The sequence below is a fragment of the Monodelphis domestica genome, chromosome 1, assembly GCF_027887165.1.
Source record: "Monodelphis domestica isolate mMonDom1 chromosome 1, mMonDom1.pri, whole genome shotgun sequence".
Taxonomy (NCBI): Eukaryota; Metazoa; Chordata; class Mammalia; order Didelphimorphia; family Didelphidae; genus Monodelphis; species Monodelphis domestica.
The window spans coordinates 223992179-224020106 of NC_077227.1; the positions used below are offsets into that span (position 1 = coordinate 223992179).

General features: G+C 35.1%; 1 protein-coding gene and 1 long non-coding RNA gene across 6 annotated transcripts in view; one reads left to right on the forward strand and one right to left on the reverse strand.

Annotated features, from left to right (window-relative positions):
• Window positions 1-27928, reverse strand: part of LOC100619241 (cation channel sperm-associated auxiliary subunit beta-like) — a 249570-nt gene that overhangs the window by 134033 nt on the left and 87609 nt on the right. For all 3 annotated transcript variants that reach the window (XM_016427568.2, XM_016427569.2, XM_007473197.3), the window contains 2 exons: window positions 17667-17811; window positions 13752-13906 (listed from right to left, as the gene is read on the reverse strand). In XM_016427568.2, the coding sequence (XP_016283054.2) occupies window positions 13752-13906; window positions 17667-17811 (300 nt within the window). The remainder of the gene's footprint in view (window positions 1-13751; window positions 13907-17666; window positions 17812-27928) is intronic.
• Window positions 1-27928, forward strand: part of LOC107650550 (uncharacterized) — a 133757-nt gene that overhangs the window by 99354 nt on the left and 6475 nt on the right. Inside the window, exons 4-6 of one of the 3 annotated variants that reach the window (XR_008914926.1) lie at window positions 13304-13475; window positions 14381-14420; window positions 19336-19586. This is a non-coding gene — a long non-coding RNA (uncharacterized LOC107650550). Of the gene's footprint in view, window positions 1-13303; window positions 13476-14380; window positions 14479-19335; window positions 19587-27928 lie in introns of those variants that run through there. The other 2 variants (XR_008914925.1, XR_008914924.1) reach the window with 2 other exon arrangements.

Sequence of the window (27928 nt, forward strand, 5' to 3'; positions counted from 1 at the left end):
GCATAGGAGGCACAGGAAGAGCAAGTGGCGTCTGTCTGGGGAGCAAGAGGAATTAAATACGAGGGAGGGAGAGACTCTATTGGATTCCAGGTCTTCTCTATTTCTTCCTGTGATTTATTTTCCTTCTATGCTACAGTAATTGTTACAGCCAATGCTATGTTTCCTTGTGCCCTCTCTCTCATCACCAAAGTTTCTACATCCAGCTACCATAATGCAGCATGTGCTATCTCTGTCATTTTAAATTTTTTCTCCTGTTAACAGTCTTATTTAGGTTCTCACAAAATGTATAATCACTGGATCCAAATTTTGACCAGAGGGTATGGGTCTGTGTGTCAATCTCTAGGCCTGCCCACTGAAAACAGCAAAATTCAATGAGTGTGCCTGGATCAAAGTTTTCATAATGAGGAGAATTTTTCCAACCTTTCAATTTAGCCCCTAAAGGACTTTCCCATGGAATTCTATTTACTTCTTGCCTATAAGGATCAATGTCTTCTAGTGCGGCCTTTTAGGTACAATACCAGACTTTTATAATAATCCTGAAGCAAGATTCTCCTCCTCCCCCTCTGTCCAATCCCACAGAAGGGGGTAGGAGCTGTGATGTTCACACTCTTGAGCACATTATCTTCAACATTATGTACCCCTAAAGACCCCCATGTTCAAAAAACCCATGACTATCATGGGATTTTTCAGCCTAGGGACAGATAAACTCCTCTCAAGGTTTTTGAAAATAGGTCGGGAAAACTAAACATTTTATGGGAAGGGGAGGCAGTTTTAGTCTAAAGAATAGTAATACTGAGGGATCTTAAAATTGGGGTTACAAGCCAAATACTACTCTGAGAATTACACACTGAATCTCATCCCAGACACTACCAAGACAAAAGCCTTCAAGCCTTCCTGAACATTCAGCCACAGTTGGTAAGAGTGGGGAGGTGAGACAGCTGCTCAGAAGGAGATTGAAGGAGTCCTTTTGCTGGCTCTGGGTGCAAAACTTTTGTCACATTACCCATATGTAGAACTAGGTCACAATCTTGGGACACAGTAGCAGAGTAAAGAGGATCACCAGAATTCAATAAGGCTTGCAAGAAAGCAAGGGACCCTGGTCACAGTTCCAAGGGGTAAAAGAATGTTTGGTGATACTCAGAGACCAGAGTACAGACCAGGAGAATATTAAACACACCTCTCCTTACATTATATTACCTTGGAAGAACTGAAAGTAGATAGATCCCCTCATGCCAGCTCTGAAGGCAGCTGTACAAAGAACTTAAAGCTTGAAACAGTTCTCCATTTACCAGAGTTACAGAGAATAATTTTAATAGGGTTTTTTTTTTAACTTAAAGGAAAAAAATGACTGGAAATTGAGCAAACAACAAACAAAAAAACTCAACATAGAAAGTTCTTTTGGTGGCAGGGCATAATCAAACTCAGAATAGAACAAGGTCATTACTGCTCTATCCAAAGGCTCCAAAAAGAATATTAGTTGCTTTCAAGTCCAGAAAAAATTCATGAAAAAGCTCAATTTTTTTTTTAATTACAAAAAGAGAGGTAGTAGAAAAATTGGTAAAGGAAATGAGAGTGTTACAGGGAAATCATGAAAAAAAAGAGTCAACAGCTTGAAAGGAGACACCAAAAAAAAAAAGTGAAGAAATTAATACCTTAAGGAAAAAACAGGCCAATTAGTAAAAAGAGGCATAAAAATTCAAAGAAGAAAAAACTTTTTAAAAGCAGAATGGGCCAAATGAAAAATAAGATATGCAAAAATGGACTAAAGAGAAAAATTTCTTTAAATAATAGAATTGACCCGCTGGGGGAAAACAGGATGAAAATTCACTAAGGAAAAGATAACTATACAAAGTAGAATTGGTCTAATGGAAAAGGAGGTATAAAAGCACACATAAGAAAATCATGTCTTAAAAATTAGAGTTGGACACATAGGAGCTAGTAATCCCATGAGACACATTAAGAGAAAAAAAAACAAAGACAAAAGAATGGAAAAATAATAAAATGTGAAATATCTCATGGGAAAAACAAATGACCTGAAAAATAAATCCAAAAGAGATAATTAAAGAATTATTGAACTACGTGAAAGCCATGATCAAAAAAAAGAGCTTAGACATTATCTTTCAAGAAATCATTATGGAAAACTTCCCTGATATTCTTAGAATTAGAAGACAAAATAGAAATTGAAAGAATCCACTGATCTCCTGAAAGATATCCCAAAAGGTAACACCCTGTAATAGAAGAGCCAAATTCCAAAATTCCCAGGCCAAGGAGAAAATATTACAAGGAGTCAAAAAGAAACAATTCAAATATCATGGAGTCAGCTTCTATAATAAAGAATCAGTGGGCCAGAAATATTATATTCCAGAGGGCAAAAGAGCTAGGATTTAAACCAAGTATCATCTACCCAGTAAAATGGAACATAATCCTTTGGGAGAGGGTGGAGGATATTCAATGAAATAGAGGCCTTGAAAAGATAGCTAATAAAAATACAGAGCTTAATGGAAAATTTGTCTCAAATAGAAGACTCAAGAGAAACATAAAAAGGTTAACAGGAAAGAGAGAGCAAAAGACATTCAATAAGGTTAAACTGTAAACCTCCCTACATGGAGAGATGAATCTTATAATGCCAAAGAACTTTGTCATTATTAGGGCAGTTAGAAAGAGTATACATAGGCAGAAGGTGAGGGTGCCAGTTGAATATAATGAGATGATACAAAAAATTAAATTTAATTAAGGCATTAGAAAGAGGAATGTGTTGGGATGAGGAAGGGAAAAGCAAATTATTAAATATAAAAGAGGCATGAAAGAGCTATTCTCAATAATACAATGACTCAAAACTATCCCAAAAGACTCATAATAAAAAATGCTATCTTCTTGCAGAGTAAAAGAACTAAATCTGAATCCAGAACAAAGTGAGCTTTTTTCACTTTCTTAATTTTTTTCTATTTAAGTTTCCTTACAAAAAAGGGAAATGTTTTACATGATTGCATAAGTAAAATCTATATGATTTTTTGCCATCTCAATATGATTATTTGCCATCTCAAGGGCATGGGGTTGGTAGGGGGAAGGGAAGGAGATAATTTGAAAGTCAGTATTCTTTGAAAAATGTTGGAAATTATTTTTACATGTAATTAAGGAGAAAATTAAAAAGTTATTTTTTTAAAGAGAACAATGAGGAGACAATATTGATAGGAAGCAGTCAAACCTGTCCTTAAGGAAAAATTTTATATCTCTACATGCTTAAATCAATAAAAATAGAAAAAGAATAGAGTGATAAATTGGACATGCAACTAAAAAAACTAGAAAAAGAATAAATTAAAAATCACCCATTTAAATACCAGATTGAAAATCCTGAAAATCAAAGGAGAAATAAATGAAATTGAAAGCAAGATGACTAAACCAATAAATAAGACAAGGACCAGGAATAAAATAGATTGGTTAATTTGTCTAAAAATAGAAAGAATAAAACAAAATTACCAGTATCAGAAAGGAAAAAGGAAAAATCTCAACTAATTAAGAAGAAATTAAAGTAATTATTTTGAGTTGTTTTGCCCAAGTATAGGCTAATAAATCTAACAAACTAAGTGAAATAGCTATTTTGAGTTATTTTGCCCAAGTATAGGCTAATAAATCTAACAATCTAAGTGAAATAGCTGAATATTTACAAAAATATACATTGCCCACATTTAGAAAAGGAAAATAGAATACTTAACACCATCCCATGAGAAGAAATTAAACAAATTTTCAAAGAAGTCTCTAAGGAAAAGACCCCAAGGCCAAATGGATATACATACACAATAGCTAAAGAATAATTAATTCCAATACAACCCAAAGTATTTGGAAAAATAGAAGAAGAAGGAATTCTTCCATATTCCTTTTATGACACAAATATCCTAAGTGCTAAATATGGAAAGAGCTAAAAAAAAAAAACTATAACCCAAACTCTCTAATTGATGTTTATAATAAATAAATACATAAATAAAATACTAGCAGTGAAATTACAACATTTTGTTTTATTTATCACAAGGATAATATTCTATGACAACATGGGTTTTATACCAGGAATCTTGGTAATTTGGGGAATTGGTAAATTGGGGAAAATTGGTAATTTTGGGAAAATAAATATTGGGAAAACTATCAGCATATAAGTAACAACACCAACTGAAACCATAGATTATCTAAATAGAAATAGATAATGCCCTTGACAAAATACAATACCTATTCCTTATGAAAAAAAAAAAAAACTTTAGAAAAGATTAGAATAAAAATAGCTTTCCTTAAAGTGATAAAAAACATGGATCTAAACCATGAACAAGCATTATCTGTAATGAGAATAAACTAGGATCCTTACCAATAAGATCAGAGGTGAAGCAAGGATGATCATTATCATTATTATATTAGAAAACTAGTTATCACAATAAGAAAAGAAAAAGAACTTGAAAGAATTAGAATCGGCAATAAGGAAACAAAGTTATCTCTCTTTGCAGTTGATATGAAGGTACACAGAAAATCCCAAGGAAGCAATCAAAAAACTAATAGAAACAATTAACTTTTGCAAAATTGCAACATACAAAATAAATCCACATAAGTCATTAGCATTCATGTTTACCACCAACAAAGTCCAAGAACAAGAGACAAAAAGGAAATTCTATTTAAAATAACTGTAGACAATACACAATACATAGGAGTATTCTTTTTTTATTTTTTTTTATTTTTTTAACATTATTTTATTTGGTCATTACAAACATTATTCATTGGAAGCAAAAATCATTTTCTTTTCCTACCCCACCCCTCCCACCACCTCTCCCATAGCTGGAGCATGATTCCACTGGGTATCACATGTTTTCTTGACTCAAACCCATTTCCATGTTGTTGGTATTTGCTCTAGAGTGTTCATTTTGAGTCTCTCCTCAGTCATATCCCCTCCACCCCTGTAGTCAAGCAGTTGCTTTTCTTCGGTGTTTTTACTCTCACAGTCTATCCTCTGCTTGTGAATAGTGTTTTTTAGATCCCTGCAGATTGTTCAGGGACATTGCATTGTCCCTAATGGAGAAGTCCATTACCTTCGATTGTACCACAGTGTATCAGTCTCTGTGTATAATGATTTCCTGGTTCTGCTCCTTTCACTCTGCATCACTTCCTGGAGGTTGTTCCAGACTCCATGGAATTCCTCCACTTTATTATTCCTTTTAGCACAATAGTATTCCATCACCAACATATACCACAATTTGCTCAGTCATTCCCCAATTGAAGGGCATCCCCTCATTTTCCAATTTTTGGCCACCACAAAGAGTGCAGCTATGAATATTCTTGTACAAGTTTTTTTTTTCCTTATTATCTCTTTGGGGTATAAACCCAGCAGTGCTATGGCTGGATCAAAGGGCAGACAGTCTTCTATCACCCTTTGGGCGTAGTTCCAAATTGCCCTCCAGAATGGTTGGATCAATTCACAACTCCACCAGCAATGAATTAGTGTCCCTACTTTGCCACATCCCCTCCAGCATTCATTACTTTCCATAGCTGTCATGTTAGCCAATCTGCTAGGTGTGAGGTGATACCTCGAGTTGTTTTGATTTGTATCTCTCTGATTATAAGAGATGTAGAGCACTTTTTCATGTGCTTATTAATAGTTTTGACTTCTTTGGCTGAGAACTGCCTGTTCATGTCCCTTGCCCATTTATCAATTGGAGAATGGCTTGATTTTTTGTATAATTGGTTTAGCTCTTTGTAAATTTGAGTAATTAAACCTTTGTCAGAGGTTTTTATGAAGATTGCTTCCCAATTTGTTGCTTTCCTTCTGATTTTAGTTACATTGGTTTTGTTTGTACAAAACCTTTTTAATTTGATGTATTCCAGATTATTTATTTTGAATTTTGTGACTCTTTCTAAGTCTTGCTTGGTTTTAAAATCTTTCCCTTCCCAAAGGTCTGACATGTATACTATTGTGTTTGCCTGATTTTCTTATAGTTTCCTTCTTTATGTTCAAGTCATTCACCCATTTTGAATTTATCTTAGTGTAGGGTGTGAGCATAGGAGTATTCTTTTTTTTTTTTAAATATATTTTATTTGTTCATTTCCAAGCATTATTCGTTAAAGATCATTTTCTTTTCCTCCCCCCCACCCCCCATAGCCAACGCGTAAGTCCACTGGGCATTAGATGTTTTCTTGATTTGAACCCATTGCTTTGTTGATAGTATTTGCACTAGAGTGTTCATTTAGAGTCTGTCCTCTGTCATGTCCCCTCAACCTCTGTATTCAGGCAGTTGCTTTTCCTCGGTGTTTCCACTCCCATAGTTTATCCTTTGCTTATGAATGGTGTTTTTTTCTCCTGGATCCCTGCAAGTTGTTCAGGGACATTACACTGCCACTAATGGAGAAGTCCATTACGTTTGATTATACCACAGTGTATTAGTCTCTGTGTACAATGTTCTCCTGGTTCTGCTCCTCTCGCTCTGCATCACTTCCTGGAGGTTGTTCCAGTCTCCATGGAACTTCTCCACTTTATTATTCCTTTTAGCACAATAGTACTCCATCACCAACATATACCACAGTTTGTTCAGCCATTCCCCAATTGATGGGCATCCCCTCGTTTTCCAGTTTTTGTCCACCACAAAGAGAGCATAGGAGTATTCTTAACAAAACAGATCCACTAACTATACAACACAATTACAAAAACACTTTTAACACAAAGTCAGACCAAAACAATTGGAAAGAATATCACTTGCTCATGGGATAGGTTGAACCAATATATTAAAAAATGACAATCCTACCCCAATTAATTTACTTATTCAGTGCCATACCAATCAAACTACCCAAAATTATTTCATAGGCTAAAAAAATTATAAAAAATAAATCTTGAAGAACAAAAGTCCAAGGATATGAAGGGAATTAATTTTTTAAATGTAACAATTTTTTCCATATTAGGTAAAAACTATATTATAAAGGGATAATCATCTAAACAATTTAGTCTTGGCTAAGAAATAGAATAGTGGATCAATGAAATAGGTTAGTAAATCAACTAAGAGAAGTTAATGACCATAGTAACCTAGTATTCAATAAACACAAAGATCCAAGCTATTGGGAGAAGAACTCAATATCTGACAAAAACTGCTAGGAAAACTGGAAAACAATACAGCAGAAACTATCTCACACCTTATACCAGGATAAAATGAAAATGTGTTTTTTATCTAAAAATAAAGGGGGACACCACAAACAAATTAGGGGAATGCAGAAAAAGCTTACCTATCAGAGTTCTGCATAAGGAAGGATTTATGACCAAACAAGACATAGAGAACAATACAAAAAGCGAACTGGATATTTTCTATTATAGTAAATTTAAAAGTTTCAGTACAAAATAAAATACAACCAAGATTAGAAGGGAAACAACTGGGAAAACATTTTACAGCAAGTGTCTCTGACAAAGGCCTCATTTCTCAAATAGATAGAGAATTTATTCAAATATGTAGGGATATAAAGCATTTTGCAATTGAAAAATGATCAAAGGATATGAACAGGCAATTATCAGTAGAAGAAAATAAAACTATTTTTACATACACGAGGAAGTGCTCCAAATCAATATCACTTAGAGAAATTCAGATTAAAATAACTGAGGTACCATCTCACACCTATCAGAGTAGTCAATGTGACCAAAAGGAAAATGATAAATATGGTAGAGCATCTGCAAAAATTGGGACACTGGATTTTTTAAACATTCTGGATAGAAATATGGGTCCACATCCAAAGAGCCATAAAACTGTGCAAGCCAACAATACTTCTACAGGATCTATATCTCAAGTAGATCAGAGATAAGGGAAAGATCCTTTTTGTTCAAAAGCATTTTTAGCAGCTAATTTTGCAAGAGTAAAGAACTATAAACTTGAGGAGGTGCCCATCAATTGGGGAAGGACTGAACAAGCTATAGTATGTGGTTGTAATGGAAAACTATTATATTATAAAAAATGACAAACAAGTTGAGTTCAGAAAAACCTGGAATTAATTATATGAACTGATACAAAGTAAAGTGGATAGAACCAGAAGAACAATGTATACAGTAACAGAAATATTTTGTGATGAACATTTGTGAAAGACTAAACTATAATCAGCAAAATAAGGAACTCACGATAAAACAAAAGAAAAAAAACTGCAATCTACAACCAAAGAAGCAACCATTGGAGTTTGATTACAGATCAAATAATGCCATTCTTCACTTTATTTTCACCATGAGTTTTTTATTGTATATATGTATCTTTAGTCCCAATGTGGGAAATATGAAAATACAGTGGTATAATCTATTTCAGACTACTTATCATCTCAGGGAGGTTGGGAAGGAAAGAATCTGAATCACAAATGTTAGAAAACAATTGTCAAAAATTGTTTCTACATGTAATTAAAATTAGTAAAATGAAATTAAAAAAGAGACTGCCATAGAATGTCATGTTGAAGTTGTATAGTTTAATGTGGAAAAGAAAATAGAGAATGGACCTATGGTTTATTGATAGAAAAAATTGTCAAATGAGAAAGCTTCTCTACCAATTCTGGTTGATACCTTCTCTCTATTAACTTATAGTTCTAGGGAATTGCCTAGAACTGTGAAAAACCCATGGTCACCTCACCAGTATATGTCAAAGAAAGTCCCTGAATCAAATTATTTCCATAGATGGACATAAGCCATTGCCTTCCAACAAATCCATAGGGCTTTATGTGAATGTGGTTTTAGAAGCACTGTCTGGAAAACTGATTTTGTTCTGTAGTAATTTATTTAATAATCTAACTAAAGAGTAGCCCTGAATAAAGCAGGAAAGAGGACTCAGTTCTTATCTCCTGACTTAAAAGCTATTGTTATTCTTGTAGTGAAACTCTAGAAGAGACCTCAACTCCCCACTCAGAGCACACATGCCTCCCTTGTCCCTGAAGCCAACAAATGCATCCATCTCTATAGTTTCTTACTAAGGAACTACCTTGGAGTTGCCCCAAAAGACCTCTTTCAATTCTCATGCTTTTGCTTTTTTATCTCACACTATGCTACTCCAATGATCATCACCTGACCAGCTCTGAGGACTAGAGAAAAAAGAAGAAGAAAACAAAAGCTGACCCTGGCACATATCTATGATATGAGCTTTCCCCCCAATAACTCTATGGATAAGGGCTAGGAAGAGTATAGACCAAATATGGGCATATTAAAAGTAATGTGTTCTCCAATACTATCTATCTTTATTTGTTCACAGCTAGTCTAAACTATCTTTCCAGCTACAGTGGACATTACTCTCTTGCTAATATTCAATGTCCACCCAGTCAAAATGACCTTCTTTATGTGCCTCCCATATGACACTCCCTTTTCCATCTTTTTCCATAGTATTTGTACTAGCTGTCACTCAGGACTTAGAATGAATTCCCTCCTAAAAGTATCTCTAGCACCACTTTCTATATGAAGCCTTTTCTGAACCCCTTACCAATTATGAATGATGACTCCCTACCTACTGTGAATTTGCTCTAAAAGTGCAGGCATGTTTATATATATATATATATATATATATATATACAATATTTAGATAATATATGGCATCTAAGTGGCATAATGAATGGAATTCTGGCCTTAGAAAAAGAATACCTGAGTTCAAATCTCACTTGAGATATTTATTAGCCATATGACTTTAAGTCAGTCATTTAACTTAAACACAGTTTTTTCTTATATAAAATGAGGATAATGAGACCTACCATCCAGGATGGGGAATATAATGCTAATCATTAACTCATGGTTAAATTTTTAAAAGGAAAAAAATTTCAGTTTTGTAATATAAGCTTGTGATTTATGCTTACTGTAAATGAAGTCAGGATTTTTTTTTTTAACTTCAGGTTCTAGCAGACTGGCCAATATGGTAGAGAAGGAAAGTGATAAATGTTGGAGGGGATGTGACAAAATTGGGACACTAATACACTGCTAGTGGAGTTGTGAATGGATCCAACCATTGTGGATGGCAATTTGGAACTATGCCCAAAGGGCACTAAAAGACTGTCGGTCTTTTGATCCAGCCATGGCATTGGGGTTTATACCCCAAAAATATAATAGGGGAAAAGACTTGTACCAATATATTCACATCTGAGCTTTTTGTGGTGTCAAAAAATTGGAAAATTGGGAGTGCCCATCTATTGGGAATGACTGAAAAAATTGTGGTATCTGTTGGTGATGGAATACTATTGTGCTAAAAGAAATAATGAACTAGAGGAATTCCAAGACCTCCAGGAACTGATGCAGAGTAAAAGGAGCAGAACCAGGAGAACATTGTACACAGAGACTGATACACTGTGGCACAATTGAATGTAATGGACTTCTCTACTAGCAGCAATGCAATGACCCAGGAGAGTTCTGAGGGACTTATGAGAAAAAATGCTATCCACATCCAGAGAAAGAACTGTGTGAGTAGAAACATAGAAGAAAAACATTTCCTTGATCACATGGTTTGATGAGGATACTATTGGGGATGTTGAATCTAAACAATCACCCTAGTCCAAATATTAATAATATGGAAATAGGTCTTGATCAATGATAAATGTAAAATCCAGTTGAATTGTGCATTGGCTATAGGAGTGGGGAAGGAGGAGGGGAGGGAAAGAATATGAATCATGTAACCATGGAAAAATATTCTAAATTAAATAAATAAAATTTTAAAAATATAACTGTGCTCCTTGTGGTAGCAAAAATTGGAAAATGAAGGGGTCTCCATCGATTGGGGAATGACAACAAATTGTGGTATCTGATGGTGTTGGAATATTATTGTGCTGAAAAGAATAATAAATTGGAGGAATTCCATGTGAACTGGAAAGACCTTCAGGAATTGATACAGAGTGAAAGGAGCAGAACCAGGAGAATGTTGTACACAGAGACTGATACACTGCAAAAACCAGCTTGAACCATGAAATAAATGATCAAGTGGGAGTATCTTTGGGCAAGCCCCGTGTCCTCTTGCTAATTTCTTAAAAACAACAACAACTTCAGATTCAGCATTTTTGAACACAGAAGAAAATTCATCTAGGATGTAACAACCAAGTTATATAAAGACTAAAACTGTTAAACAATCTCAGGTTTTCTCAAAGTCATTATGTTGTAGGAGTGTACTTAAGCAATAAGCATATTTATATTAAAGAAGTTTTCAATTATATTAAATGTTTTTCTTATACCACATCACATGGAACACTATTTGAGCTGCATGTAGGGAGACTTTTTTGGGGGGTAAAACAAGTATAGGGGCTATGGCTATTGATCAAAACTGAAACATTGGGCATATTTGTTCTAGTTTCTTTCATTTACTATCTTGTAAGCTTTTTTAAGTTAATGGAGACAATTTTCAGAAAATATACAAATACTTTAGGATTTTGGTCTTGGTGTTTGTGTTAAATTCTGAGGTCTTGATTTAGATATTTCATTGTATTTTGATTTCCTTTTAGGTATATTGCACTAAGTGAAACCTGTTAAATAAATAAACATTTCTTTCAAAAACTCAGAGAGCAGCAACAAGAAATGCTTAGTTTACTGGGACAGTACAGTTGAATTGGTATTGTTGAGGTATATGATGAGAACATTGTATGCACTTGGTCACAAGTATATACTGTTTGCACATGTACTCTGTGAATTAAATATCAAGGGGACTCCAATTCCAGAAAGATTCACCTCATTAAGTATGGCGCCATTGAGTACAGTTCTTGACCAACAAAAGTCAATGTGTGTCATGTCTGCTAAAGAGGGGAAAACCCTGGCCAATTAAAAACTCTGAGCAGGAGAGATTAAACTAGGTTTAAAAGAACAGTGGGAGAAACTTGAGGCTCTCTGCCATTTTTTCTTGGGGACCAGCTCTTCTATCTTTGCCAAGCACCCCCACTCTTATCTGACCAAATGATCTTTCCTAGCTGAGTCCAAGGAAGTCCATAATGGATCAGGCTGCTACCTCTCAGATAAAATGACCTAAAAGAAGTGGTCACTTGGAGTGGTAGTCAGTGAGGAGAGGGGGAACATGGGTCAAAAAGACTCAGCACATCTTGGAGACCTTCTAGTTAGACTATTCATCCTTTTTTCTCTCATTTCTACTAATAAATAATTATAATTTGTGGATTAAAATTAATATGTAACATACCAAGTATTATATTTTATAAGATTTATTAAAAATCACTTGAAGTAGAGGAAAGAAAAAAACTTCAGTAAAGAGAGGCTTTCCCAGACCACACATGTGGAAGAGAGAGAGGGAGGAGTCACAAAACTTATAAACAATAACATTAAGGATGCATGTAAATGAAGGGAAAAGGAATTTTGGGATGAGAAAAGAATTCTGGGAGATGGAGCCCAAGGGTCCAAGATTTTCTAATTATACAAATTTAATATAAAATCTCCAATATTAACTTTAATTATAACATCTAATAGTGGTGTGTTGAATAGGTTAAAGTGTGTGCAGTTGTTAGAACTTTTCCAGCTATAAAAATTATTAGTTGAGTAAAACTAACTAAAATATCAAAAAGTCTGATATTCCATACCTATAGAACCCCAAATCTGAAAAAAAAGGTGGGGAGGTGCTTCCTCATCTTTTGGATAATGCCCAGTCATTAGGCTTTCATAACATTCAGTTTCCATTTTAATTTTCTTTCCAATCACACAGTTGTAGTTGTGTATAATGTTTTCTTATTTTTGCACTGCTCATTTTCTATTAATATAACCCTCTCCATGCTTCTCTATATTCATCATCCTCATAGTTTCTTATAGCACAATTAGAATTCCATCACATTCATGAACTACATCTTTAGCTATTCCCAAGTTAATGGACATTCACTTTATTTTCTGTTTTTTGCTAATACTAAAAATATTCCATATGTGTATGTTAATATATATACATTATGTATATGTTATATATGTTAATATATATTTATGTATTATGCACATTTTAAATATATGTGTATATATAAGTATATATAGATAGATAGATAGAGATAGAGATAGAGATAGAGATATAGAGATAGAGATAGAGATAGAGATAGAGATAGAGATATAGATATAGATATAGATATAGATATAGATATAGATATAGATATAGATATAGATATAGATATAGATATAGATATAGATATAGATATAGATATAGATATAGATAGATAGTATTGGGCCATTCTATTGTAATTGACCTTCTTAGAGATGTATGCCTAACAGTGGCATGTACAGGTCAGAAATTAGGGACAATTCATCACTTTTTAGTATAATTATAAATTGTTTTACATTATGGTCAAACAAATTCATAAATGCATTTATGTTCCTTTCTTTTCACAGCCTTACCAACATTACCCTCAATTGTCAACTTTGCCAACTTACTGGGTGTTAATGTGCACTTCAGATTTGTTTTTATTTGAATTTCTCTTACTAATAGTGAATTGAAACAGCATGTTCTCTTTGTGTAAGAGTTCACATAACTCATACTTTCCTCATCTATCATCTCATTCAGGTAAGTGAGTTTGATGTCTTTAATTAGACCCATGAAATTCTTCTAAAAATACTTTCCTCCAAAAAATTTTTTGATTACAGACTGGTTAGTGCTTATTTTTCATGATTAGGGTACTATATTATCATTAAAGACCATTCAGCAATGTGCATATATTTTAGGCTAAAATGCTTATGCTTGAAAGTAATGCACCTGCAAAGAAGTTGTTAACCCTGCAATTCTGTGCTTTATTTTTATTTTAAAAATATTTTACACATTATTAGCACATACATTACTGACCTGTAAAAGTGAAGTATTAGTAAATGCCATGGCAACATCTATACCATCCAAACTGGTATTAGACAGATAAACTAAAGTTTCACTGCCCACATGGTCAAAGTACACACAAACTGGATGAAATCTGCTTTGTCCCATTTTCTTATAAGAATATAAACCTACAGGGGGAAAAATAAAAGTATTTTAAAATGCAGCTTTTTTATCTGTGTCTAGGCAAATGCTTCCTTAAGTGTGACCAGTATAAGATGTCATTTTGTCTCACTAGATAACTGCTTTCATTGGGCCTCCAACAGTTTTTGACTTGGATTTACACAGCTGTCCCCTTTACCTCATCCACCCGACTCCCACTGGAAGAATGAATTTCAGGGAGCTTGGTATCATCAGAGACTGAAGTATCTAGACAACCTTTGCCTGCCTAGTCTTTGGATTTTGCTTTATATCTAAGGGATCCTCTTTGTCATCTTACTCCTAGAGATACCATAGCTATTGGCTAGATCATCAGGGACACTACCCTAGTCATAGAGAGTTGCTAATTCTTAGGAATGTTAGATATTTCATTCCACTAGGTTAATCTCTTTTTTTTCCAGTTACATATAGAAACAATTTTTAACAAGTGTTTTCTTACATTTTAGGATTCAGATTTTCTCCTTCCATCACGCTCCACCTCCAGTGGTAAATATTCTTATACAGTGCTTTCACAGAATACATGTTTTCATATTGCTTAAATGTATTTCTTGTAGCTGGCATTTTGTGGGATTCTGGTTTTTCATCCACTCTGCTATTCCTTTTTTGTTTTATGGGTGAATTCATCCCATTCATTCACATTTATGATGGCTAATTATATTTCCCTCCATCATATTTTCCCCATTTACACCTTTCTCTCTCCTTTTAGCCTTTCTCTGTTCATAGATGTTTTGTTTGCAACCATCAACTCCCCCAATTTGCCCTGCTATTTTCCATATCCCACCTTCCCTTATTGACCTACCCTCTTTCTTCCCTATAGGATAAGGTAGGTTTCTATTGTTTATAGTGTTATTGCCACTTTGAGTTAATTCTGATATGAGTAAGCATAGCCCACTGCCCCATAATAAACAACTATACTTACTCTTATGTACCTCTTCATGGGAGATAGTTTACCCATTTCTCTCTATACTTTTCTTATCTCCCCATGTGTTCCTCTTTCCTGTTCCTGATTTCTTTTTGATTATCAGCTAATCCTGTTCATTCCCTTCTTTATATATACACTCCTTTTCTTTGCTCTATTAGTGATAAAATTCTTAAGTATATTAAGTATCTTGCATATTTTAAGTATCTTAAGTATCTCAAGAATTATAGATATCTTAAGTATTTAAATTATCACCTGGTTGAATTATCATTCAATTGAAATTTATTGAAACCTTTAACTTTACCTTTTTATGCATCTCTTGAATGTCACTGAATTTTCTTTTTACCCTTGTTTATTTTTTTATCAGGAAAGTGTGAAATTCCTTTATTTTTTCTCTTTTTTTTGCCTGCATCTTTTTTTAATTTATTTTTTTATTCAGAATATTTTTCCATTTCTATATATTTCCAACAAAACTCAGCAGCAGGAGTTACAAAGAGAAACTCAATTTAAAACCACTCTAGACAATATAAAATATTTAGGAATCTACCAAGAAAAACACAGGAATTATATGATCTCAACTACAAAACACTTTTCACACAATTCAAACTAGATCCAAATAACTGGAAAAACATTGTTTATGGTAGGATAAGCTATTATAATAAAAATGACAATTCTACCCAAATTAACCTAAGTATTCAGTGACATACCTATCAAACTACCAAAAAAAAACTTTATTATAGAATTAGAAAAAAACTATAGGAAAGTTCATCTGGAAGAACAAAAGATCAAGAATATCAAGGAAAATGATGAAAAAAATGTGAAGAATGGGGGCCTAGCAGAACCAGAATGGGGGCCTAGCAGAACTGTACTATAAAGCAGTGGTCATCAAAACAATATAGTACTGGCTAAGAGGCAGAAGGATGGATCAATGGAATAGACTAGGGATTAATGGCCTCAGCAAGTTAGTGTTCAATAAATCCAAAGACCCCAGATTTGGGGACAAAAACTCACTATTTGACAAAAACTGCTAAAAAATTGGAAAAGAGTATGGGAAAATTAGGTTTAGATCAACATTTTACACCCTATGCCAACCTCAGTTCAAAATGAATGTGACAAATATAAAGACTGAAAGCATGAATAAATTAGGTGAACATAGAATAGTATACCTGTCAGATCTGTGGGAAAGGAAGTAATTTAAGACCAAGCAAGAGATAGAGAACATTACAAAATGTAAAATGGATGACTGATTATATCAAATTAAAAAGGGGTTGTACAAACAAAACCAATGCAAACAAATTTAGAAGAAAAGCAACAAACTAGGAAAAAATTTTGCTAACAAAACTCTCTGACAAAGGTTTAATTTCCCAGATATATAAGGAACTACATCAAATTTAGAAAAAATCAAACAATTTTTCAATCAACAAATGGTCACAGGACATTTACAGGCATTTTTCACATGTAGAAATCAAAACCATCAATAAGCACATGAAAAAAAGTGTTCTAAATCCCTCCTGATTAGAGAAATGCAAATTAAAACAACTCTGAGGTACCATCTCACACCTAGCAGACTGGCCAAAATGACAGCAAAGGAAAATGATAAATGTTGGAGGGGTTGCGGGAAAATTGGGACACTAATACACTGCTGGTGGAGTTGTGAATTGTTCCAACCATTCTGGAGGGCAATTTGAAACTATGCCCAAAAGGTTTTAAATGATTGACTGCCCTTTGATCCATCCATACTACTTCTGGGTTTGTACCCCAAAGAGATAATAAAGAAAAATACTTGTACAAAAATATTCGTAGTCATGCTCTTTGTGGTGACAAAAAATTGAAAAATGCGGGGGTGTCCATTGATTGGGGAATGTCTAAACAAATTGTGGTATCTGATGGTGATGGAATACTATTGTGCTGAAAGGAATAATGAAGTGGAGGATCTCTTATATGAACTGAAACAACCTCAAAGAATTGATTCAGAGCAAAAGGAACAGAACCAGGAGAACATTTTACAAAGAGACTGATAAACTATGGCACAATCGAATGTAATAGATTTCTCTACTAGCAGCAATGCAATGACCCAGGACAATTTTGAGGGACTTATGAGAAAGAACACAATCCACATTCAGAGAAAGAACTGTGGAAATAGAAATACAGAAGAAAAACACATGCCCAATTATGTGTTTTGATGGAGATATGATTTGGGTATTGGAAGTAAAAAATCATTCTATTGCAAATATGAATAAAATGTAAACATGTTTTGAACAATGATACATGTATAAGCCAGTGGAATTGCTTGTCAGATCTAAGAGGGAGGAGGAAAGACAGGTGAGAAAAATCATGAATAATGTAACCATGGAAAAATATTCTAAATAAATAAATGTATTTTTTTTAATGATGAGTTCCTGCCTCTAAAAATATCCATCATTCGTTGACCAACATTTTCAGGATCAGTCTTTTTGAATTAAATTGCTCTTCCAAAGACATATATAATCCTATTACCAGAAGCCTTTTCACTTTAATAGGACCTGCCATTTATTCAGCTGCTGATCTTCAAGAACACGGGATCACTTTGATGTCATGTTGAGGGTTTCAGAAGACTATAGCTGAACCAATACACTTAAGAACATTCAAAACAAAAGAAAAACTTCAGTCTTTTTATAATTTGGCTACAAAGAAAAATGTTAGATGACCAGCAGAATGACATTTGGGTTTTGAACAAGTATTTTAGATTTAGAGAGTTAATAATGTTTGATTTGATAGTTAACTGATTTCTAGCATCTGTTTCATCTTTCCACTAATATATATAAATGTCTCACCTGCCTTAGAAAAATATAATGTTGTTGTATTAGAAAGAAAAATAATAGATGAAGTATGGAAACTATGGTAGCTCCACATTATGATTTCATCCTCAAAATTGGCCACTACCTCAAAACTGTTACCTCCATCATATGAAAGCCAGACCTAAAGAGAAAAGATAACAAATGAAGAACAATTATTTTCTGAATTGGGATAATTTTCATTATAAATGTACTACAAGATTCAATTCAAATAAACAAATATTTTAAGTGACATTTCTGTGAAAGACTATTGGATCTGGAACAGATGGAAGTCTATGCCAGCAGCAGAAACTCCTCTCCAAGAGCTCTCTGAACTGATGAAAAAGGTACAAATAAGGACACTGAAGACATACAGGGGAAAATGAGAATCTTTATATCAGGCAGATTATTAGGGAATACAACACAGACACAGAGAAAAAAAGAAATAAATACAAGATAATTTGAAAAGGGTATTAAAGCACCAACAAATGGAAGATTTAGAGAAAGTATCATGGAGGAGATGATACCTGAGCTGAGACTTCTCAGAAGCATAGAGGAGAAGGAAATGCATTCTAGATGTAGAGGAGTACAGTAGATAAATACACTAGATAACTTGGCAAAACTCAAAACTTTTCTATATAATGGAAATATAATTGTGGCCCATTTTCCAGTGGAATTCATCAACTCTATATTTTGCTTTTACCAAGTACTTGTGCAGATATACTATTCTCTATTTTCATAAACATACAGGTTTTTCAACATTATATCCATGTTCACATATATCACATCAAGCCATTAAATAAATTTTGCTAAGGTAGTGAATTTTAAATATCAAAATGCATTTCTGACTTTGTGAGTTAAAGGGGAAATAGGATGAAAATTATATGCATAAAATTTTCAAGGAAATATCACCAGTCAGAAATGCGTATAAATGATACCAAGATGACAGGTTTGATTGCAGATTTGGGTCATATAGTAAAGTCTTTTTTTCATCCCTAAAGCCTAGCAGAAAGAAGGGTCCAAAGTGCAAAATTTCCACAACAACCTCCCTATAAAATAAGTATTTGGTTCTTGTTGTTCAATTGTTCTATCATGTCTGATTCTTTATATCCCCATGGAACATAACACGCTATATCCTTCTATCCTCACTATCCCCTAAGGTCTGTCCAAATTTGTGTTCATTTTTCCATAATACTATCTAACCTGTTCCTTTCTCCTTTTGCCTGCAATCTTTCCCAACATCAAGGTCTTTTCCAATGAATCCTGACTTCTCAATTTGTGGTCAAAATATTTAAGCTTCTGCTTCCATCCTTGACCATCCAAAGAATAATTACTTTAAGCATTGACTGATTTGATTTCCTTAATCCAAAGGAACATCAAATGTCTTATCTAACAGCACAATTCCAAAGCTCCAACTTTAAGCACTCAGCTTTCCTTATAGTCCAATGCTAACAGCTATATGTTGCTAGAGGAAAAAATATAATTTTGACTCTATAGACTTCACCAGAAACATGATATCTCTGCTTTTTAATATGCTGTCCAGATTTGCCATAGCCTTCCTTTAAAAAAAAAATAAGTGTCTTTAATTTCATTGCTACAATTAATGTTTACAGTGATCTTTGAGCCCAAGACTGACAATGTTTGCAATTCTTCTCCCTCTATCTCTCAGAAAATTATGAGATCAAGATCTGAGGTGGGGGGTGAGGAGATTAATCTTCAAGCTAGCTTTTATACTCTCCTCTTTCACCCTCTCCAAGAGCCTTCCTAAATCTTCACTTCCAGCCATAAGGGTGTTACTGTCTGCACATCTGAGATTATTGATATTTCACCCAGCAACCTTAATTCTATTGTTTGGTTCTTCCGGCTTGGCTTTTTACATTATATTCTCTACACATTAATTAAATAAATAAGATAACAATATAAGGCATTATTGTACTTTTTCCAATTTTAAATGAATCAGTTCCATGATCAGTTCTGTTAATTCATTTTTTTAATTCTTAATTTTTTTCCAAATTCCATGTCAATACAATTTTAAATACTCATTTTATGACATTTTGTAATCCATGTTCTCCCCTTCCTTCTCACCCGTTCCCCTCTCCAAGAAGGTAGGTAATATAATGTAGGTTGTTCATCATGTTGTAAAAGAAGACAAATGTTGCCTACAATAAATAAAAATTCATGAAGGAAATAAAGTGAAGAAAAGCATGCTTCAATCTGCATTTGGAATCCATCTGTTCTGTCTATGCTGTGGATATCCTTTTTCATCATGGAATTTTTGACTTGTTGATATTTGTTAAATCATTCATAGCAAATCACCATATATTACTATTGTTACTGTGTAAATGCTCTCCTAATTATGCTCATTTCACTCTGTATCACTTTATATGTCTTTCCAAAGATCTTTTGTTGACCATCTTGTCATTTCTTATGGCACCATAGTATTCTAATGTAATCATTTACAATCATTCCCCAACTGATGAATATCACTTCAGTTTCCAATACTTTGCCACCAGAAAAAGAGTCACTATAAATATTTTTATACAGGTAGGTTCTTTTCCCCTATCTTTAATCTCTTTGGAATACATACTTACTAAGAATACTGCAGTTTTATTGTCCTTTGGACATAGGATTGTAAGGGTAGTTTTAGGGTTGTGACTTAATCTAAATTAATTTAGTCGCCAGGGAATATCCCAAATAAAACACCCAAGTCAGTTTGGAAATTTTATGGTGGTTTAATTAATATAGAGGAAAGGAATTAAGGAGAAAAGAGAGGGAAAGGGTATAGGATTTCTCCCGCCTGGCCTGTGCCAGGGGAAGTTCAAAGACCTCCACCACAAGGTCTTTTCAGGAGATTAGAGGCTTTCCTAAGAAGATAGTGTTTGGGAAGGTAAAGGAGAAAAGAATCAGCCTAAACTCCAAGAGAGCTCAGTGAAGATGCCTCATCTGAACTAGGCTACTAAGCTTCTCCCAGTATTGTATCAAGGAAACTCACCGCCAAACCTGTTGCCACACCAAGATGCCAAGACACTCAGCACGCTGCCACCAGAGCCACCTCTCCATGAAAAGAGGCCAGAGAGAGGATGTGACGCAAAATTTATAGACCATTTTACATCACTTTCCTGCATCTCACATGTACCAATGGTAGCTTAAGCTTGACTTAGGACAGCCCAGGGATCTGTCAGTTGTTTCTGATTTGTCATTTGCTAGCACATGTCTGTCATAGGTCATCCTCCTCAATACTTAATCCCAGAGTAGGGGTGTAGACATTCCTGTTTTGTTAGACTAAGCAGGGTGGAATAAATCTAAAGTTCACAGTTCCAAATTAAATCAGTTCATAGTACCACTAATAATATATTAGTTACCAATTTTTCATTGTCTCCTCCAATATTTATCATTTTCCTTTTTAGTAATGTAAGCCAGTTTGGTGGGGATGAGATGGTATCTCAAAGTTTTTTTTTTAATTTGCATTTCTCTAATCAATGTTGATTTGGAGATTTTTTTTTTACATATGACTAAAGATAATGTTAATTTCTTCATCTGAGATGCCTGTTTATATCATTTCAGAATTTTTCAATTGGGAAATGCTTTGTATTCTTATGAATCTGACTTCATTCTCTATATCACTGAGAAATGAATTTTTTTTGGAGACACTTCCTCATTAAGATTTTTTTTCATTTGTTCTTTGCCTTTCAATCCTGATTACATTGATTTTGCTTGTGCAAAACCTTTTAATTTAATGTAACTATTTTACATTTCATAATGTTCTCTATGTCTTATTTTTACCTGAACTCTATGATTATTTTGTGCTCCCCAATTTGTTTATGGTATTATAAGATTTAAAATTAGGTTTGACTAATTTATATGACTAATTATAAAAGTAAGGTTGTTATCACTGTTTATAAAATATTAATGCTTAAGTCAGAAAAACTGTTAGCAGTTTTTATTTACAACTGGAAGAGATATGAAATATAGGAAAGAGGTAGGGGGGAAAATCACCTAGACTGGGAATGCAGATGCAAAAGCAGTCTCACCAGAATCCAAAGTCCTAATTAGGAAGCTGAAATCTGAAGAGCCTGAAATCTGAAGAAACACTGAAAAATGGCCAAGAGCCTTCAGAAGTGCACATGAGGCTAAGATCACCAAGAATCTCACCAAAGCTCAGCTGAAGACAGTGTCCCACCAAAGCACCAACTGAGAGTGGGTCTCCTCACCAAATAACCAAGAAAGCAAAGAGTGAATCTTGTCCTTTGGTCTCGCTTTTTATAGTTCTTTTTTCCATGTTACTTCCTGTTTCTCTCTCACTTCATGGGAACCAATCACAGTCTCCCAATTTGCCTAGCACTGCCCAAAGTGGGGGGGTAGTGCTTCTGGCCTTTGGGGGTGTGAACTAGTAAGTGATTTGTGAGCTCTCTTACTTAATGGTTATCTAGGTACTAAGTGGGGTACTTTAAGTTTTAGATTTGATTAAATTAAAGTTTGCTGATTACACATTAAAAATAAGCTAAGAGAGTCTAATTCTCTCTTCACTGTATCACCTCTTTTTCTTAATCATGTATCTATTTTGACATTATCTTGGTATATGATATGAAGTATTGGTCCATATCTAATTTCTGCCATGTTGTTTTCTGGTTTTTCCACCAGTTTTGCCCAAATAATGAGTTGTTCTAAAAGATTGGATTTAGGGGTTTGTCAAAACCTAGGTTACTATGGTAATTGACCATTATGTGTTGAATGCCTATTCAAAGGTCCACCACTATATTTCTTAGCCAATAGCAAATTGTTTTGATGGTTGCTGCTTCATAAAATAGTTCAAGATCAGTTAAGTCACATTCCTTTAATTTTTTTGCCATTAACTCCCTTAATATTCTAGGCCTTTTGTTCTTCCAGATACATTTTTATTATTTTTTTCTAGAACTATGCAATAATTTGGGGTCATTTTATTGGTGTGGTACTGATTAAGTAAATTAATTTAGGGTAGAATTGATATTGTTATCATATTGGCTTGACCTAACAATGACCAACTAATGTTTTTCCAATTGTTTAGATCTGGCTGTGTGAAAAGTGTTGTGTACTTGTGGTCATATAATTCCAGTACCTCTTTTTGGCAGGTAGACTCCAAGATATTTCCTATTATCTATGCTTATTTTAAATGGAATTTCTCTTTCTATTTTTTCTATTGGACATTGTTGGTAATATACAGAAATGCTGATAATTTATATGAGTTTATTTTATATCCTGCAAGTTTGCTAAAGTTCTTGTTTTGGGGTTGATTCTTGAGGATTCTCTAGGTCAGTGATAATGAACCTATGGCATGGGTGCCAAAGATGGTACAGAGAGCACTCTCTGTGGGCAAGTGACCACCCTCCATCCCATTCCCCTAACCAGTGTTCATTACTAGAAAAGGCAGAGGGACCCCAGCAGAGCTGCTCCCCTACCCCTCTCCACCATGCCTGATGACATGTTTTCACATCACTGGCTCCTTTGCTCAACAGCCCAATGGGAGTGCACAGGGGGTAAGGTGGGCAGTTCACGGGTAGCAGAGCTAGAGGGAAGCAGACTAATCAGGCTTGTAAGGGGTAAAATTTATGGTTGAGACTGAATATATTTTTAGTTAGTCACCAGGGATTTAAATTCTAAATCCCAATGAAAAACTCAAGTCAGAATGGGATTTTATGGTGGCTTATTTACAATAGAAGAAAATAAGAATAAGAGAGAGAGAGAGAGAGAGAGAGAGAAGAAAAAGGGAAGGATAGCTGCCCCAGTCTGGTCTGACCCAGACAGGAATTCTGAGGTCTCAGCAAAGGGATGGGCCTATCCAGAGGCTGGTGCCTCCAGAAAAGCCAAGGAAAAGGGAGTCAGCCTTCTCACTCACCACATGATCGTCTAAGAGAAGCAGTCTCAGGTCTCATGCTCAAGCTCCTCCATGGTTGAGTTCCATGGCCAAGTCCTTCTCACAGGAAGTGACATGAAATATAAAGGCAGTTCTTTACATCACTTCCTGTTTTAAGTGTACCAGTGGTGTCTTAAACTTGGCTTTGGGCATCCCAGGGGGTCAGCCAGTTGTTTCTGATTTGTCACTTGCTAGCACACACGGATCATAGACCTTCCTTCCCCAAACTTAATCCTTTAGTGGGGGGTGTATACATTCCTGGTTGCTAAAATTCTAAAGACTTAGCAGGGTGGAGTAAATCTAAAAATTTACAATCCCCCTTGATGATGATTGGGGGACTAGTCTCCCCAGTTGATCACTTAACATAATCATCTTGTACCTCTAAAATCTTCTAACTACAGTTGCACATAAAATTTCACCTTCTAAGAGGAAACTACAATCGTTAGAGATAAGAGGGGAATAGAAGAGAGAGAGATCAAAACCAGTGTTTTGCTGGACACATTGACAAAAAACAATTAGGGGGCAGTCGCCTTTGGCATAAGAGTATACATTCAAAATAAATGTTCAATCTAACCAGTTTTTTTTTATGAAATCCATCCATCCTCTATGTGACAATTTACAAAGCCAAAATAGAAAAAAGTCATTTTTATATGGGCTTATTTAATAATATTTGTTCAGTGTAGTTATAGGGGAAGGGTAACAGAATATAACAGAAGTTAAAAACCAGTACATTAAAATGATTCAATGTAACAGAATAGTATTGAAAACATTAATATATGGACTTAAAACCACAAAATTAAATCTTAAACAAAAGAATCAGCAAAATACAAGATACAGAAACTTTCATAAAAAAAAAGTGGAGTCTGAACAGGCTTAAAATTTCATCTCCAGACTCTTTAAAGTTCCTTTTTCTATCCATGCAGATCCCTATTGTCAGCACTGTGGGATATTGCATAGTGAGGGACAACTCCTTGCTGAGCATAGTGTAAAGGAATCCCAAATTGAATGAATCTTAGAGACAGAACAGGCCAGAATGGCAAAGAGTTGATTATCCCCTGAATCTCAGGTAAGATAAGTAAAAGGATCACTCATGAGTAGTAGAAGCTGTTTGAAATAGGCAAGGTGTAAAAAAATGGATTTGAACTCTGGACTTCAATCCCCAGAAGCCCTTGCTACACTTCCCCAGAATGCTTTGTAACCTCACCTGGGCCGAGAACAAGATGGGGTATTTAACCTGATTGCAAAGGCTTTTGTTTTTCTTTTTTTCTTCCCGGTTTTCCACTTGCAAGGAGACATGGCTCTTTTCATAATGTAGGTGAGGTTGTCTAGGACCCTGGGCCTAGACTATCCTGTATTTTCTTTAATCCTTAATCTTCAATAAACCTCTAAAAATATAATACTCCTTGCAGAGAGACACTAATTGCTACCTGCCTCAGTTTCCCTAAATTTTAATCTTTACAAAGGTACTATTCTTTCATAGAACATCATCACACAATGCTTGTAATCAGCTTCCTATTTGGAAGAGTGACTTCCATTCTTCCCTCCCCCCTCCCACTCTGAGGTCCCCTGCCATGTGGAGGCTAATTGTTGCCTAAGGAAAGAACACCCCAGTTTTTATCAATTGGTTTGTGATCCCAAAGACACAATGGCAGCTACCAGCAGCCTGGGACCTGGGACTGGTGCTCAACAAGCAATCTGGGTTAGAGGCCAGAGATCAGGAGCAGAGTTGCTGGGGGCTTTGGGCTGGGGCTAGGGCGAAGTGAGCAATCTGGGTCAAGAAGGTCAGGAGTGGATGGCTAGGATAACCCAGGAGGCAGGAGCAGGCAGCAGGAGTAGAAGCAAGAGTAGAAACAAGCCACTGGAATTTAGCAGCAGGAGCAAGTGGAATCAGGAGAAGCAGCTCATCTCTTCTCCACCAAGAGCAAACAACTGGGCAAAAAGTAGGAAAAGAAAAAGGCAGCAGCTCCAAAGAGTTTGAGTTCTCTCTCATTTTGCGAGAGTGGGTGTGAGGGTGGGGTGGGTGAGAAGCCTTGGCAGGAGAAACATGGCTTAAAAATAATTATCTAGGCTATCTTTAAAAAAATTGAGAATTTCTCTCATCCCTTCTGGTTGCCAACTATAAAAATTAAAATTATATCTCAAATAATGAGAATATTGTATTTAAGGAGGTTTATTAAATAATCATTAGAAATCAAGGAATAAACCAACCATTCTGGAGGGCAATTTGGAACTATGTCCAAAGGGCGATAAAAGACTGTCTGCCCTTTGATCCAGCCATAGCACTGCTGGGCTTGTACCCCAAAGAGATAATGGACAAAAAGACTTGTACAAAAATATTCATAGCTGCGCTCTTTGTGGTGGCCAAAAATTGGAAAATGAGGGGATGCCCTTCAATTGGGGAATGGCTGAACAAATTGTGGTATATGTTGGTGATGGAATACTATTGTGCTAAAAGGAATAATAAAGTGGAGAAGTTCCATGGAGACTGGAACAACCTCCAGGAAGTAATGCAGAGCGAGAGGAGCAGAACCAGGAAAACATTGTACACAGAGACTGATACACTGTGGTACAATCGAAGGTGATGGACTTCTCCATTAGTATCAATGCAATCCCTGAACAATCTGCAGGGATCTAAAAAAAATACTACCCACAAGCAGAGGATAAACTGTGGGAGTAAAAACACCGCTGAAAAGCAACTGCTTGACTACAGGGTTGGAGGAGATAAGACTGAAGAGAGACTCTAAATGAACACTATAATGCAAACTCCAACAACAGGGAAATGGGTTCGAGTCAAGAACACATGTGACAACCAGTGGAATCATTCGTCGGCTATGGGAGAGGGAAAGGTGGGGGGGGGGGGGGGGAGGGGAGGGGAGGAAAAGAAAACAATCTTTGTTTCCAGTGAATAATGTATGAAAACGACCAAATAAAATAATATTAAAATTAAAAAAAAAAGAAAGAAATCAAGGAATAAAAAAAGATACAAAATAAAAACCATGTGCTCATGGCTGATTAGCTATTTCAAAATCCCCACCTTACCATAATCACTGCTGATTGCTACATCATGCCAAAGAGGGGGCAGTGCCTCAACACCCACTCACTTTATCCTCTGTCTACAGGAAGTACATAATGAGAGGAAGTCAGTGGACTCTTGGGATATGTAGTTCTTTTTTAGGGTAACAAATTTTCAATTTTACAGGCTATGTCCTTCCCCCCTCTCTACTTGTTGAGGACATTCCTCACTTCACCTACTCCTACACCCAACAGCCCAATGAGAGCTCTTCTTTCTTCCCTCCCCTGTATGGGGTGAAGGGGGGTGTACCTGGCACTCAGTGAAGGGGGAGGGACACAGCACATGGTCTCAGGGTGGGGGGGGGTTGTCATGGACATCCATCTGGATGTGGGGTGGCGACAGGGCCTGGCACTCCATCTCTAAAAGGTTTGCCATCACTACTCTGGGTATAACACCATGTTATCTACAAAGATGGATAGCTTAATTTATTTATTGCCTATTCCAAATTCCTTCCATTTCTTCTTCTCTAATTGCCATAGCTATAGTAAAATATCAAAAAGTTGAGGTAATAACGGACTTCCTCGTTTCACTCCTGATTTTATTGTGAAGGCTTCTAGCTTATTCCCATTACAGATGATATTTGCTAATAGTTTTAGATAGCTACCATTTAACATTTTGAAGAACATTCCATTTGTTCTATTTTCTAGTGTTTTAATACCAGTAGGCATTGTATTTTTTCAAAAGTTTGTTCTGCTTCTATTGAAATAATCATATGTTTCTGTTTGTTTTATTATTGATATGGTCAATCATGCTGTACTGAACCATCCCTCCATTCCTGGTACAAAAACCACCTAGTTATGGTATATACTTCTTGTGATATATTGCCAGGATCTCCTTGCTAGTATTTTAAGATTTTTTGCATCAATATTCATTTGGAAAATTGGTCCAGTTGTCTTTCTGTGTTCTTGTTCTTTGTTTTAGCTTCAACACCAATATCTGTGTCATAAAAGGAATATGATAGTTTCTTCCTCAGCCACATACCCAAATAGCTTATCTAGTATTGGAAATAATTTTCTTTAAATGTTTGGTGGAATTCACTTGTGAATCCATCTGGCCCTGGACTTTTTGCTTTAGGAATTCATTGATTCCTTTTCTGAGTTGGGATTGTTTAAGTATTCTGTTTCCTTTCCTGTTAATCTGGACAATTTATATTTCTTTTAATACTCATGTATTTCACTTAGATTTCATCAGACTTATTGGCATAGACAAATTTACGGCAATAGACAAAATTATTCCTAATAATTGCTTTAATTTTCTCTTCCTTGGTTGTAATTTGCCCTCTTCATTTTAAATACTAGC